Source organism: Piliocolobus tephrosceles, chromosome 13 (assembly GCF_002776525.5).
Source record: "Piliocolobus tephrosceles isolate RC106 chromosome 13, ASM277652v3, whole genome shotgun sequence".
Taxonomy (NCBI): Eukaryota; Metazoa; Chordata; class Mammalia; order Primates; family Cercopithecidae; genus Piliocolobus; species Piliocolobus tephrosceles.
This window is the reverse complement of record NC_045446.1, coordinates 58,046,483-58,060,862: the sequence shown is the minus strand read 5'-3', so window position 1 is coordinate 58,060,862 and position 14,380 is coordinate 58,046,483. Positions and strand designations below refer to the sequence as shown.

The following is a 14,380-nucleotide window of genomic DNA, read 5'->3' as shown; positions in this document are numbered from 1 at the left end:
GGAAAGATAATTTATTGTTTTTGGAAAGATGATTTATTATTTTTGGAAAGATACATGTTCAGGTTTAATGTCCTAAATAAGATTTTATGTATGACGTCTTAATGTTTAGTTATTATTGTGATATCTGTTCTCCATAGATGGAACTTTTATCAAAATACAATGAGAAGTCAGACATTCAGAAATCAAGAGGCAAAGTCAGTTATCAGTGGAAAGGGTATCATCTCAGTGGATTCATGTCCTAAGGAGCCTCTGATATTACAAAACTAGAGTTAATCTTAGCAAAAATTCATGGATATCCATCTTGTTCTAGGTGATAAAAGAAACCACAGCATGGAGCTCCAAAACTCCACCTTGGGAAGTGGCTTCATCTTGGTAGGGATTCTGAATGACAGTGGGTCTCCTGAACTAGTCTGTGCTACAGTTACAGTCCTATACGTGTTGGCCCTGACCAGCAATGGCCTGCTGCTCCTGGCCATCACCATGGAAGCCCAGCTCCACATGCCCATGTACTTCCTGCTTGGGCAGATCTCTCTCATGGATCTCCTGTTCACATCTGTTGTCACTCCCTGTCACAGCTGTTGTCACTCTCTGCGCAGAAAGCCCTTGCGGCCTTTCTGCGCAGAGAAAACACCATCTCCTTTGGAGGCTGTGCCCTTCAGATGTTCCTGGCACTGACAATGGGTGGCGCTGAAGACCTCCTACTGGCCTTCATGGCCTATGACAGGTATGTGGCCGTTTGTCATCCTCTGAAATACATGACTCTCATGAGCCCAAGAGTCTGCTGGCTCATGGTGGCCATATCCTGGATCCTGGCATCCCTAAGTGCCCTAGTATATACCGTGTACACCATGCACTATCCCTTCTGCAAGGCCCAGGAGATCAGACATCTTCTCTGCGAGATCCCACCCTTGTCAAAATTGGCCTGTGCTGATACCTCTAGATATGAGCTCATGGTATATGTGATGGGTGTGACCTTCCTGATTCCCTCTCTTGCTGCTATACTGGCCTCCTATACACAAATTCTACTCACTGTGCTCCATATGCTGCCAAATGAGGGGAGGAAGAAAGCCCTTGTCACCTGCTCTTCCTGCCTGACTGTGGTTGGGATGTTCTATGGAGCTGCCACATTCACGTATGTCTTGCCCAGTTCCTTCCACAGCCCCAAACAAGACGACATCATCTCTGTTTTCTACATAATTGTCACTCCAGCCCTGAATCCCCTCATCTACAGCCTGAGGAATAAGGAGGTCATGGGGGCCTTGAGGAGGGTCCTGGGAAAATATATGCTGCTGGCACACTCCATGCTCTAGGGAAAGCACATGGCTAGTTTCCAAAATTCCTTCTCCTCAGAGTCAGAAGATTCATGCTTTGAATCAAAAATTAATGGTAAAACCAATACAGTGCAGAGTATAGCATGTAACAGAAAACTGGATTTGTCAAATTATCTTTAAATCTTCTCTCCACAAAGTAATTTGTAGGGCATGATTTACACTATCTAAAATTACTCTTCGCTCTATTTAAAATTTACTCTTTATTTTCCCAGGAAGGTACTTAGTTAAATGGGTTCCCACCTTGGGACATGACCCCTAACCTTGGAAGTTTATATTGGATCAGAGAAAGGAAAGTTTCAAGCGGGTGGCCTAAGCAAAACCCAAACATCAAAGAGGGAGATGTCTTGAGATTTGCAAAAATTTAGACCAACTGACCTTATTAAAAGGCTATATAGACTTCTTGTCTAATGCCCCGACTGGTAGTAGTTTGCTTGTATTTGCATTGTACTTGCTCTTTTTTTTTCTTTCTAAACTTCAGCCATATGAAACACTCCAACGAGTGTCTTTGCTTGTTTGTTTTTTCTTGTTGGTTTTTGACATGGAGATACCTTATAGTTCCTAAAATTCAATTATTAATAAAGTGAAGAAAGTAGGAGGTGAAGGTAGTCCATAAGCAAGGTTCACAATAAACAACTCGGCTTATTTCTTGCTAATGAAAAAAAAAAAAAAACCAAAATGATGATTTTTCCAATTATCCAAGGCTATCTTGTAACATTCCAACCATTTCAGTGTTCACATGCATGATGGGTGTGGATATTTAAGTCAGTGTGTCTGTGTGTTTGCGCTAAAGAAGGAGAGGACAACACAATGCATTTTCACATCAGCTTAATTATGCTGCACCATTATTAGTTTGTTTATAAGTCTGAGAATACTGAAAACAAAAGATGTGAACAAAAGCTATAAGTTGCATTTTGAAGATTAAAAATAATATAAAATAATATGGCCAATTAAATGACACTCTTTTGGAGGATATTGCTGTTTGAAGATTCGCTAACACTTTTTAAGTCAATTCCCATAGTAATTTAAAACAGTAACTGAGACTAGGTTCAGAAAGTATAGTAGTATATCATGTTTGGAAGGCAAGGCTGAGTAGAGAGAATTCCTACACATATTTACATGAATTTCCTTCCATTTTAATACAGACATGCATTTTACTGAGTTGATGTGTCTGTGTAAAACAGATTTTTTTTAACCTACTAGCATATAGTTATTTTACCTATATTATATAGTGGCAGCAGTATACGGCACTGCAAAGAGTCTAGGTTCAGTTATCAGCATACAGAAGTTAGAATTGAATACACCCCACTTACTTCTGTAATTTTTAGCATATTACTTAGCCTGTTTGTGCCCAAGTCTGCAAGTCTGCAAGTTTGCAAAGTGTAAATTGACATTAACAATAAGACCTACTTTGTAGTGTTGTGAGGATTAAACAAGTTAGTAAATATAAATATAAGGGATCTTTATATTTGTAATCAGTATGTGTCATGTAATAAGTATTTAATAAATTTAATGTCTACAGAATAAATGGCCCTGGAAATACTGTTGAGTGATGGTATAACATTACATCATATGGGTGTTTTGTAACATTATTAGCTGTTTTATCATTGTTTTAACTTTAACATTGTTGTGTGTGTGTGTGTATGTGTCTCTGTGTGTGTATGTGTGTGTGAAATCAGTAATGTCAGTCTCTTGGATGTGTGACCTTTTTTTCAATAGAAAATTCCTATGAGTGAAATTACTCAAACCAAGGTTAAAAATCTGTTTAATACTCTTGATATGAAAAGACAAATTGGGTTTTTAAAATGTTAAATATATTGTATTCTTACCAGCAACATGTAAGTGTACTTAACCCACTACATAGTTTTCATGTTAAATTTTACATATAAATAGTCTTCACTAACTGATAAGGTATAAAATTTGCCTATTTTAATTTGCTTAAGTAACTTGTTCACATTTTTCTTATTGATTTGTTGAAGTTTTTTTACAGGTTAGGAACACGGAGACTTTGTTATATTTGTGGTAATAACTTCTTTTCAATTTGTTATTTGGCTTCTAATATCTGCATGGCAGAGATTTTTAGAGAAATATTTAAAATATTTGTATAGTGAAGGATATCTTTTATTCTATTTTTTTTCCCAGTGATTTTTACTGTTAGGATATAATTTTCTATTCTCATTGATGTCTTTGCTGTCCATCATACAGTTCAATTTAGGTAACAATTTATATATTTTATGTGTTTTATCACACACTCTGCAATTTATGTTTAACAATAAATGTCAAATTTGTCTTTACATGTGAAAATGGTGATGTTTCAACTTTTGTCAAAGCTACAATTTTTCTAGTAATATTTTAAAGTAATTCTTTCATTTTCTATTATTTTACTACCTTCATCAGACATGTTCTAATAAGCTATATTTTGGCTAACTCTTCAGTTCTAGCTTCTTTCTCTTCTTTACTCCTTTGGAAGACATTTGATTCTATCATTCACATCTTAATAGCTCACTGGTAATTTGATTGTGAATATATTTAACTGATAAATTAATTTGCAGTTTGAGCATTTTTACAATACTCAGCCTTGCCTTCCTGAACATGGTGCATGAGTATACTTCCAGAACCTAGTCTCAGTCAGTTTTAAAATGACCATTCTACACCATCCTTCTAAGCTGATGCCTTGCCTCACACTTCACTGGAAGAGAAGCCGTTGGCTACAAAGGCCTCTTCAAATCTTCCACACATCTGTGCCTTCATGTACACTTCCTGTTTTCCTTCATTATAACTGCTTGAACCCGGGAGGGGGAGACTGCAGTGAGCTGAGATCGCATCACTGCACTCCGTCCTGGGCAGCAGAGTGAGATTCTGTCTCAAAAAATAAATTAATAAATTAAAAAGGTAAGAAGCCTTTCCATGACTCCAATCCCCCTTAGTAACTGTAGCATTATTTTCAGCTTCTCTTCACAGGGAAAGAAATACAAAGGGAATGTTTATGCCCATTTTCTCCTCTGCTGATCTTCTATTCACATCTTAACCCACTTTCAATCAAGCTATGGTCTCTTTCTATGGACCTATTCTTTGTCAAAATTATCATTAATGTGCTAAGTAAAATGTTCAACTCCATATTCTCCTCCATCAACCTTTCAGCAACATTGATGTAATTGACCACACCCTTCTGTTGGGAATTTTTTCTTCTTTTGACTTCCAGACACCACACAACCCTGGCTTGCTTCTTTAATCCCTAACTTTTTTGCCTTATTGGATTCCTTTTCCTTTCTGAATGTTTCCACATTCAGATGATACTAATATGGACTTCCCTGTCTTCTCAATCAAGAATCTCTTCCTGAGTAATTTCATCCACTTAACATAGATTTAAGTTCTGTCCATATGCTTTTGGGTCCCAAAGACCCCACTATTTGTATAATCCACAGACTCTCCTGTTTAACTGACTACTTCTCATGTCTAATAGGAATTTTAAACTTAATCTAAAGTATAATTTTGATTCATCCCCCGGCTAATCTGTTCTTCCCTCAATTTGTTCCACCTAAATCAATAGCATCACCATCCACCCACGTGACCAAACTGAAAGCTTAAATATAAACATTGTTTTCTCTCTTTGCCTTACCACATAAACAAGTAAACCCTATTGGCTTCATGTATACAATAGATTCCACATATGTGTATTTCTCTTGGTTTCGCTTACAAGTGTCTTAGTCCAAGTCAACATAACTTATTTACTGTTGCTCTACAGCACATTCCTAATAGGTCCTTCTTTTTCCACTCTTGCCCCAAGGTAATCATTTTTTCCCCTCTTACACAGAATGACCTTCATAAATATAAATCAAGTCAAGCTATTTTTCCACACCGATGCCCATCATCTGGTTTCTGCCTACCTTTCAGCCCACGTCCGAAACTCTGTTCCCTGACACTCACTCTAATCTCAACCCATTGACCTCTTTGTTGTCCATCATACAGTCCAAGATTGCTCTTGCTTTAGGGTCAATTAGCAGCTATTCTCCTAGCCTGTGATCTCTGTTAAAGCTTGTCTTAGTACTTCCCAGCATTTAGTTCTCATCTTAAATGTTAACTTCTCAAAGAAGTTACCAATGTAGGTAACATGCACCCAAACCAAAAGGCATTATGGCACACTTTGTTTTATTGTCTTAATTGCACTTACCATTATATTAAACTTTCTTTTTTTATATTTTAGTTTACTTGATTACTCTCTGACTTCACCCTCCAGAATGAAAGCTCCTTGAGAGCATGAATTATGCTTTGTGTTTGTCATCGTTTATCTCCATAAAATCTAGGAATACCTGTGGCATAATATCTACAATAACATTGTGAAAATTATGAGCATGAGAGTGTGTGTGTGTGTATCTCTTCGCTGAAGAAGTAGAGGACAATGCCATGCTCCTAATTAAAAATATTCAATATTTTTATTTCAGAATGTTAATCTTTTGATAAATAACCTATGAATTCAGTGTATGAAATTAAAAATCTCATGGCATATTCTGTTGCAATCGTTTTTGCCAAGGTCAGTAATGACATAATTTACAAATTTAGTAGCCTTTTATCAATACATAAAACTCTCGAAACACTCAGAAATCTTTTCTAAAAGGTCTCTTTTCTTGTCACTCCTGACATGCCTTTATTTGGCTTCTCCTCCTGAATTTCTGACTCTTGCTGCTCCAGGCTTGATTAGCTACTTTTCACTTCCCCAGAAATGTTGGTAACTCCAGGTTTGTGTCCTGGATTCTTTCTTTTTTTTTTTTTTTTTTTTTTTGTAGTGGGGTTTTACTCTGTCATCCAGGCTGCAGTGCAGTAGTAAAATATTGCCTACTAAAGCCTCAAACCCCTGGACTCCTGGCCTTCTGGACTCAAGCAGTCCTCCCAACTCAGCCTCTCAAGTAGTTCTTTCCCATTATCTTTCTGCGTCGTTACGTCTCATCCAAGATTGCATTACAGATTTAAATTGGGATCTTTTAATAATTATACATATATATTTGTGTGTATGCATGTGTATATATACACACATATGGCGATATATATATATGAACACACACATCTCTCACATATGTCTATACACATATACACATGTGTATACATATACACATATATGTATAATTATATACATGTTTATATACACATTATATACACATAATAACCTATGTGTATATGTGTATACACATATATATGTATATAAGAGAGAGACAGTGTCCATTTTCATCACTCTTATGATCTGCTGTAGGACCAGGCACCTGTATTTTAATGAAACCACACATACATTTGGTTTTCTGTTTAAAATTTGCATACATTTTAGGTGTGTCAAGTTGCATTTGCATTTATTTAACATCCAAATTTATTTCTCTAGTCCATATTTCTGTCCTAAACTGCAGCTTTATTCATTAATTCAAAAGTCTATTTCTTGAGCAGCAACAATGGTTGCACACTTTATTACAGTAGTAATATAGAGATCAGCAAAACAGCCACATCCTTTACCATTCTTTGCCATGGAGCTTACAATCTATGGAAGATTCAAACTTCAGCAAATAATTATATCCTTAATTTATATTAAAAGTTATCTTATTACCTAAAAAGCAGCATACATTTTTTAGTGTATTAAGAGTCACCTTGAACCTGTTATAAATGGAAATTCCTGAGATAAACTGCCCCACCCTACCCTGTGCTGAGAAACATTTTTAACAAGCAATCTAGGCACCATTGTGGGTCATGTTATGCAAAACTACAGCCTACATTATGAAGCTCAAATGCCTGTCCTATAGTTTCTAAGGCATAAAAAGTGCCCCAGGCTTCCTTTGTCTTACCTTTATCTTCAGTTTTCATCACCATCTCACAAATCCTCTAATCTTCAGCTTTCTCAGAATTACATGCTGGGAATTCTTCAGTATTGAACTCAAGGCGCTTCTCAATTTGGACCCTTTGTCTTACTTTTCAGCTTTATAGCTCACTACTTTTCTAACTTTACATGTACTCTTAGAAAAATTCTACCATTTGTTACTCTTCAAATGTGCTCTCTTTTCAGTTTCGGAAATTGTTAAATTTAGAATCCAAAGTCATGTTAGAAATATGACACCCTGAAACTTTGTTTTTCACATGTATATCCCCAGCTTCATAAATGTACCTAGAATATATAATATGTGTTCAAATGATGTTTGGTTAATGGATGCAAGAAAGAAGGAAATGACTCCATTTGCCAGAGATATGTTCTCATGTTTGTAATAGTTATAATTATTATTTATTAGTACTTTGGTATTGACATAGAGTCATATTCCTACTTGTTTTAACTTCCTTATTAGCTTGTATGGGCCAGAAGAGAAGTGACTGTTTGCTCCCCTTCCTTCCTGCCTTCCTTCCTCATTCTCTCCCTTCCTCTCTTTTTTCCTTCCTTTGCATTTTCTTTTCTTCCTTTTAATTTATTTCCTGTGTCTACCAAGGTGCCTTGCTTTGAATAGGCAATTTGTTGAATTGATGTGAGAAAAGATGTAGGAAAAGAGAAAAAAGAAAAAAAGTTGGAGGAATGGGATGAAAATGGAAAAAAAATTACAAGAAAATAACTTCTTTCCAAATCCCTAAAATGGTCATCTAATTATTTTACAGTTATTCTCATGAGCGCCCCTTTGACACCCTTGTTCCTTAAACTATAAATGATAGGGTTCAGCATGGGTGTCACTGCTGAGTAGAACACAGAAATCATTTTATCCCTTTCATTCATTATCTTGGAGTTTGGTCTCATGTAGGCAAATATTGCTGAGCCATAGAAGAGAACAATGACAATGACATGGGACGCACAGGCAGAGAAGACCTTCAGCCTCCCCTCCCTGGGCTGCATCTGGATCACTGTGGAGATAATATTCCAGTATGAGACAAGGATAGGGGAGCCAGGAGCCAGGAGGATTACCACGTCCATTGCAAAGATGGCCATTTCTGTGCTGTAAGTGTCTGCTGAAGCCAGCTTCAGGAGGGCAGGAGGTTCACAGAAAAAATGGTTAATGATATTGCTTCCTCGGTAGGGTAGGCTCAATGTGAATGTGGTGTCCACTAGAGATACAAACACTCCACTGGCCCAGGACCCTATGGCCAGCTGGACACATACCCAATGTGTCATGATGGTGGAGTAGTGCAGGGGCTTGCAGACAGCCACGTACCAGTCACAGGACATCACTGCCAGCAGTGCACACTCTGTACCTCCAACCAGCAGTAAGACAACAATCTGTGTTGAGCATCCAGCAAAGGGAATGGTTTTCCTCTTCACCAGGAGGTGGATTAGCACCTGAGGGACGGTGGCAGTAGAAAAACAGAGACCAGCAAAAGACAAGTTTCTAAAGAAAAAGTACATAGGTGTGTGGAGTCTGGAGTCTATGTGAATGAGTACAATGATCAGCAGGTTTCCCAGAACGGTGAGCAAATAGATAATCAGGAAAACGAAGAAAAGCAGAACTTGTGTCTCTGGATCCTGTGAAAGGCCCAGGAAGACAAATTCATTCACATAGGTTTGGTTCTCTTCTCCCATGAAAGTTTTATTCCTGTTTATAGGTCAGCAACAAGAAAAGGAACACATATTGATGAATAATTTAAAAACTGCGAGTAACTTATGTATTTTATTAATTAGAATCCAAAATGGAACTACTGATTTTTGTCTCTTAATAGCTTCCATATTAAAAAAAACTGCATTTTCCTTTTGCTCAGTAGCGCTGACAATTGAAAACCACTTCTGATATTTTCTCCCTTTGAATCGTTTAAGAGCACCCTCAGGGGGGAAATCATCCTGAGTGTGCTACATGACCAAGCCTTGACTGGACCACCTAATGATTGAAAGTCCTTAGCTATGTCTACAGTGCTCATTACAGTGCATTCTTCCTTTTATGTAAGTTTGAGAAGCAAACAAAATGATTTGCTTTAAACCAATTAAGTTTTTATATGCAAACTGATAACATTTATGAAGGCTGATTTTTAAAATTATATTAGCAAAATGATCCCAATGAAGCACTCTGAGTAGCAATGGGAAATTAGGCTAAAGGAAAATATAGTAGTCTGTGACCCTGTCCCTCACCCAAGTTCTCCTGTCATTTATTTTCAACACATAAAGGGTGCTGATGCACAATAAAAATAACTGCTTTATTAGTAGCTGTACTCAGTAAAGTCCTTAAACTATCCTCTAATCTGTCCTCTATATTCTTTTCCTTTTTTCTTTTTTTGCACAGAGTCTTTACAATAATAACATTAATTATTTTGTATTAGGCATTCTCCTGGTGGCCAGTCATTATTGATGGTTTTTCTTTTTTTTTTTTTTTTTTTGCGTTCCCTCAAAATATCCTCTTGAAGTCAATATGAGGTAGTTATAATTCTCTCTGTTATACAGTTGATAAGACAAAGGCTCATAGAAATTCTCAAACTTGTTCCTGTGAACCCTGCTCATTATTTCTGTATTTTGCAATTATTTTTCTTACTTCCTCAAAAACTGCTTGCAGAGATTAAACTTTTACACAGTTCTCTCTATCTTTCACATCCACTTCTGGGAGACAAGCCCACACAGCGTTTCCATTTCCATGGTTTTAGGACTAAGCCACAATAACAGAGTGATCAATAGGGACAAAAATAACAGTCAAGCATATTTTAACAGTTATTTTTCAACATTTTGGGAGGGTCTTACCCACTGGACAATAGGAAGTATTAAAGGAATAAATACTGAGAGGTGACAAACATGATTTGCAGATAATTTGATTATATATACTAAAAGAACCAAAGAGCCAATTCAACTTTGATAACTGATTGGAAATGTGGTTTGATCCAAGACAAGCAATTAAACATTCTTGTGTTACTATATACCAAAGGTAACCAAATAAAAATTATAGCAAAAACAATTCCTTCACAAAAGGAACAATACCTAAATTTAACAAGGTGTACACAAGAAACATCCAAGACCTATTTAAAGAAAAGTATGAAACATGATATCTGAATAGATAAACAGACACATTGATTTTATAAATAGAACCACAAAGTCTTATAGAAAAAGTCACTGAAATTCCAAACATGTTTACAGAGAATTTTTATAGAGGAATTTAACATACTTATTCCAAATTTTATCTAGAAGAGTAATTCAATGATAAAATATATTGTAAATTTCCCCTTATTAATGTAATGAAAACTGAGTGGACATAAAAAACTTCCCCAATAAATATAGTGTATGGACATATCTCATTACATATGGAAATTTAATACATGATAAATGTGGCACCCTAAATAAATATATTTCTTAAAACAATAAAGGACAATTACTTCTTCACTTTTAAAATTATTTACATATGTATGTATATCCATATCTATACACACATAATGTAAGGATAAGCAATAATTCAACCTAAATGTATTACATTTAAAAAAGTTAGTTGTTTTTGGCAGGAATGCAGATTGGTACAGCTATTATGGAATGTGGGGAAAAGAAAGAGAGATCAGCCTGTTACTGTGTCTATATAGAAGGAAGTAGACATAAGAGATTCCATTTAGTTCTGTATTTGAGATGCTGTTAATCTGTGACCCTACCCCCAACTTCGTCCTTGCAAGAGACATGTGGTGTGGTGACTCAAGGTTAAAAGGATTTTGGGCTGTGCAGAATGTGATTTGTTAAACAAGTGCCTAAACGCTGCTTGTGGTTAAAGGTCATCACCATTCTCGTAAATCTCAAGAAAGAGAAAAACATTTGTCTCCTGCCCCTCCCTGGGCAATGGTACATCTCCGGGTAAAACCCATTGTGTGCTTTGTTTACTGAGTAAGGAGAAAACCACCTTTAGGAATAAGGTGGGGCTTGCTGGAGCAATATTGCTAAAAGGTTTATGGAGATGTTCGCATATGCATCTCAAGGCACAGCATTTTCCTTTAAACTTATTCATGTTACAGGGATTTTTGTTCATATGTCTTACTGCTGATTTCCTCCCTACAATGATCCTATTTTCTAGCCACTCCCTTATCTTTTAGATGGTAAAGATAATTATCAATAAATACTAAGGGAACTCAGAGGCCTGTGCCAGTGTGGGTCCTCTGTAAGCACAGCACTGGCCCCCTGGGCCCCGCTTTTCTTTCTCTATATTTTGTCTCTGTGTCTTTATTTCTTTTCTCAAGTCTCTTGTTCCACCTAACGAGAAGCACCCACAGGTGTGGAGGGGCAGGCCACCCCTTCATCGGAAAATAGTATGGAGGTTTCTAAAGAAAATAAAAATGGAACCACCATATGACCCAGCAATCTGTCTTCTGGGTATGTACCAAAAAGAAATGAAGTCACCACCTAGTAAAGATGCACTCCCATGTTCAATGCAGTATTATTCACAACAGCCAAGATATGGAAACAGTCTGTCAATGGAAAACTGGCATTTTAAAATACTAAAAAAGTGAGATATATGTATACATACACACACACACACACATTTACACAATGGAATACTATTCAGTCCTTTAAAAGAATGAGATCTTGCCGTTTGTCACAACATGGATGAACTTAGAGAACATTATGCTAAATGAAATAAGCCAGACACAGAAAAAAAATAGTGCACAATCTCACTTGTATGTGGAATCTAAAAAGCAAAAAGCAAGTATACAGAGATAGTAAACAAAACAGTGGTTAACAGGGATGGGGCTGGGGTTGGAGAAAGAAATGGGAAGATGCAGGTCAGAGGATAAAAGGTACAGAATTGTAGAGATCTAATGTACAACATGAAGACTATTGGTAACAAAATTGTACTGTGTTTGGGATTCATGCTAAATAAGTAGATTTTATCTGCTCTTGCCACAAAAATTATGAAAAATGGGAAACTACATGAGATAATGTATACATTCATTTGTTTCACTAGGTTAACCTTTTTGCTATTTATACATATATCATAACATCACATTGTTTACCTTAAATATATATAAATTATATTTTAATGAAAGTCAGCTTTATATAAAATCAGGTAGTCTTTCTATCTGTCTAGCTGATTATCTATCTATATATCTATCATCTGTCTATCTATCATCTCTCTCTCTAATTTTTGGATGGTGAAAGCTTTCCTAAACAGGTACCCAAATAAATCATAAAGGAAAATGCTAACAACTTGACCATTTATAAATATCAGATTTCTATGTAGTGGATGCCACTATAAACAAAATAAAAATATAAGTAAAATAATCTGGGGAAATATCTGCAAAAAATTAAAAAAGAATTTTATTATTATATTTAGTACATAAAGACCTCTTAAAAATTAGTAATAGGCCAGGTGCGGTGGCTCACGCCTGTAATCCCAGCACTTTGGGAGGCCAAGGAGGGTGGATCACAAGGTCAGGAGTTCGAGACAAGCATGGCCAACATGGTGAAGCCCTGTCTCTACCAAAAACACAAAAAAATTAGCCAGGCGTGGTGGTGCGTGCCATAATCCCAGCTACTCAGGAGGCTGAGGCAGGAGAATCGCTTGAACCCGGAGGCAGAGGTTGCAGTGAGCCGAGATCGTGCCATTGCACTCCAGCCTGGGTGACAGAGCTAGACTCTGTGTCAAAAAAAAAAATAATAATAATAATAATAATAAAAGACTATAACTCATTATGCAAGGACTTTAATTCCTGTCCACAAAATGGATAAAACTGAACAATAAACATGAAACAAGAACATGTACATTAAAACAACAAACAAGATATAATATTTTGCCTTTTAGGTAAAATTTCTAAGGATATTACTTCTAAGTTTGATAATATAGTAAGACTACTATAATAGGTAATTAAGTGAAAAGCAAGTCGTCATACTTTATATGTGATACATTATTTTAATCTTTTAAATGAAGTGTAAATGGGTGCGTATGTTTGGATATATATGGGTATTTGTGTTTATATTTCTACAGATGTTTCTCCTACAGTGAGAATTCACTGATCATGAACTGCTGTCAGCTATAAGGGGGCAGCACAACTCTCTGATTAGCTCTGGAGGTTCTGAAGTTGTACTGCAGATTTGAATTTTGGCCTCTCTAGTTGATGTTTGGCCAACAGCAAATCACTTAGCTTTTCTGGGCCTACCTTTCTTCAACTGTAAAATGGTGTTGTAAGTAATATATATCTAATAGTGTTTATGTAAAGATTAAATAAAATATAAACCATTTAAATAATTAAGGTCAGTAAACAAGCCTAGCTCATAATATTATATAGTATCCCATTATAATAATGGGATCATGATCTAGAAGTAACTAAAAAATTATGATGGTAGCTGTTAAGGACAAAACATAGTAACACATGGCTGATGTATTTGACTGAGGAAGATGATTATTGTCATTAATTATTTTTACCCTTACCATTCTTTTATTCTTTGCTTATCCTTTGAGACTGAAACTGTATTGCTAGCAAAATTCAAAGTCAAGGCCAAATGTGGTAAGAGAGAATGAGGGGCATCTAAGCATATAGAATAAAGGACAAGGGCAAGCATTGGTTAGATTTAATCAGGTTAGTCTCTCTCTTTCTAGAAACTCTTTTTGTATTATGTTAAAATTTCAAATATATAAAGTGGAAAAAAACAGTAAACTAAAATCTCAAGTACCTAACAATAAGATTCAAATGTGCTGATCAATTTTGCTTAGTTAATTAGAGTTTGACTATAATAACAAAGTATATCTAAAACAACATAAAAACTTCTGTGTTATTGAAAGTCTAAAAATTAAGATTGTTATGTAAGTCTGACAATAGAACCTAAACTTTCCCTAAAGTTAAAAATAAAAAAAAACCCCATACATAAGGATTCATAGAAATTCATTATCAAGTCATAGCAGAAGAGTTTGTATACATGGTTTGTAGATCCATAGAAAATTGTTAATAGTGATTAACTCCGGGGAAGTGGAATTCTGTTGGGAACAGAGCAAATGGATACAGGGAGAATTTCATTTTTTAATGCTTATCTATATTGTTTTCTTTTATAACCTAGATGTCATTTTTTAAGTAAAGAAAGAAAATAAGAATGTTTTAAAATAAGTGCATTTAAAAATAAAATATGAATAAATTATGATGATAGAATACAGACAATATAAACT

The 14,380-nt window shown here is 35.8% G+C and overlaps 2 protein-coding genes across 2 annotated transcripts; one reads left to right on the top strand and one right to left on the bottom strand.

The window, feature by feature from the left end:
- Positions 1–330: 330 nt before the first annotated feature.
- On the top strand, positions 331–1,310 carry LOC111524626 (olfactory receptor 2AG1). Its single transcript, XM_023189829.1, has 2 exons — positions 331–568; positions 601–1,310. Exons 1-2 carry the CDS (start codon positions 331–333, stop codon positions 1,308–1,310), a joined length of 948 nt encoding a protein of 315 aa, XP_023045597.1.
- A 6,622-nt stretch (positions 1,311–7,932) lies between these two features.
- LOC111524610 (olfactory receptor 2D3-like) lies at positions 7,933–8,856 on the bottom strand. Its single transcript, XM_023189813.1, has one exon. It carries the CDS (start codon positions 8,854–8,856, stop codon positions 7,933–7,935), a length of 924 nt encoding a protein of 307 aa, XP_023045581.1.
- Positions 8,857–14,380: the final 5,524 nt, after the last annotated feature.

Excerpts from the sequence above, each read along its gene's own strand:
- LOC111524610 (XM_023189813.1), bottom strand. The coding sequence starts at position 8,856 with ATGGGAGAAGAGAACCAAACCTATGTGAATGAATTTGTCTTCCTGGGC.
- LOC111524626 (XM_023189829.1), top strand. The coding sequence starts at position 331 with ATGGAGCTCCAAAACTCCACCTTGGGAAGTGGCTTCATCTTGGTAGGG. Across the intron at positions 569-600 it reads CACATCTGTTGTCACTCCCT|CCCTTGCGGCCTTTCTGCGC; the intron begins GTCACAGCTGTT and ends CTGCGCAGAAAG.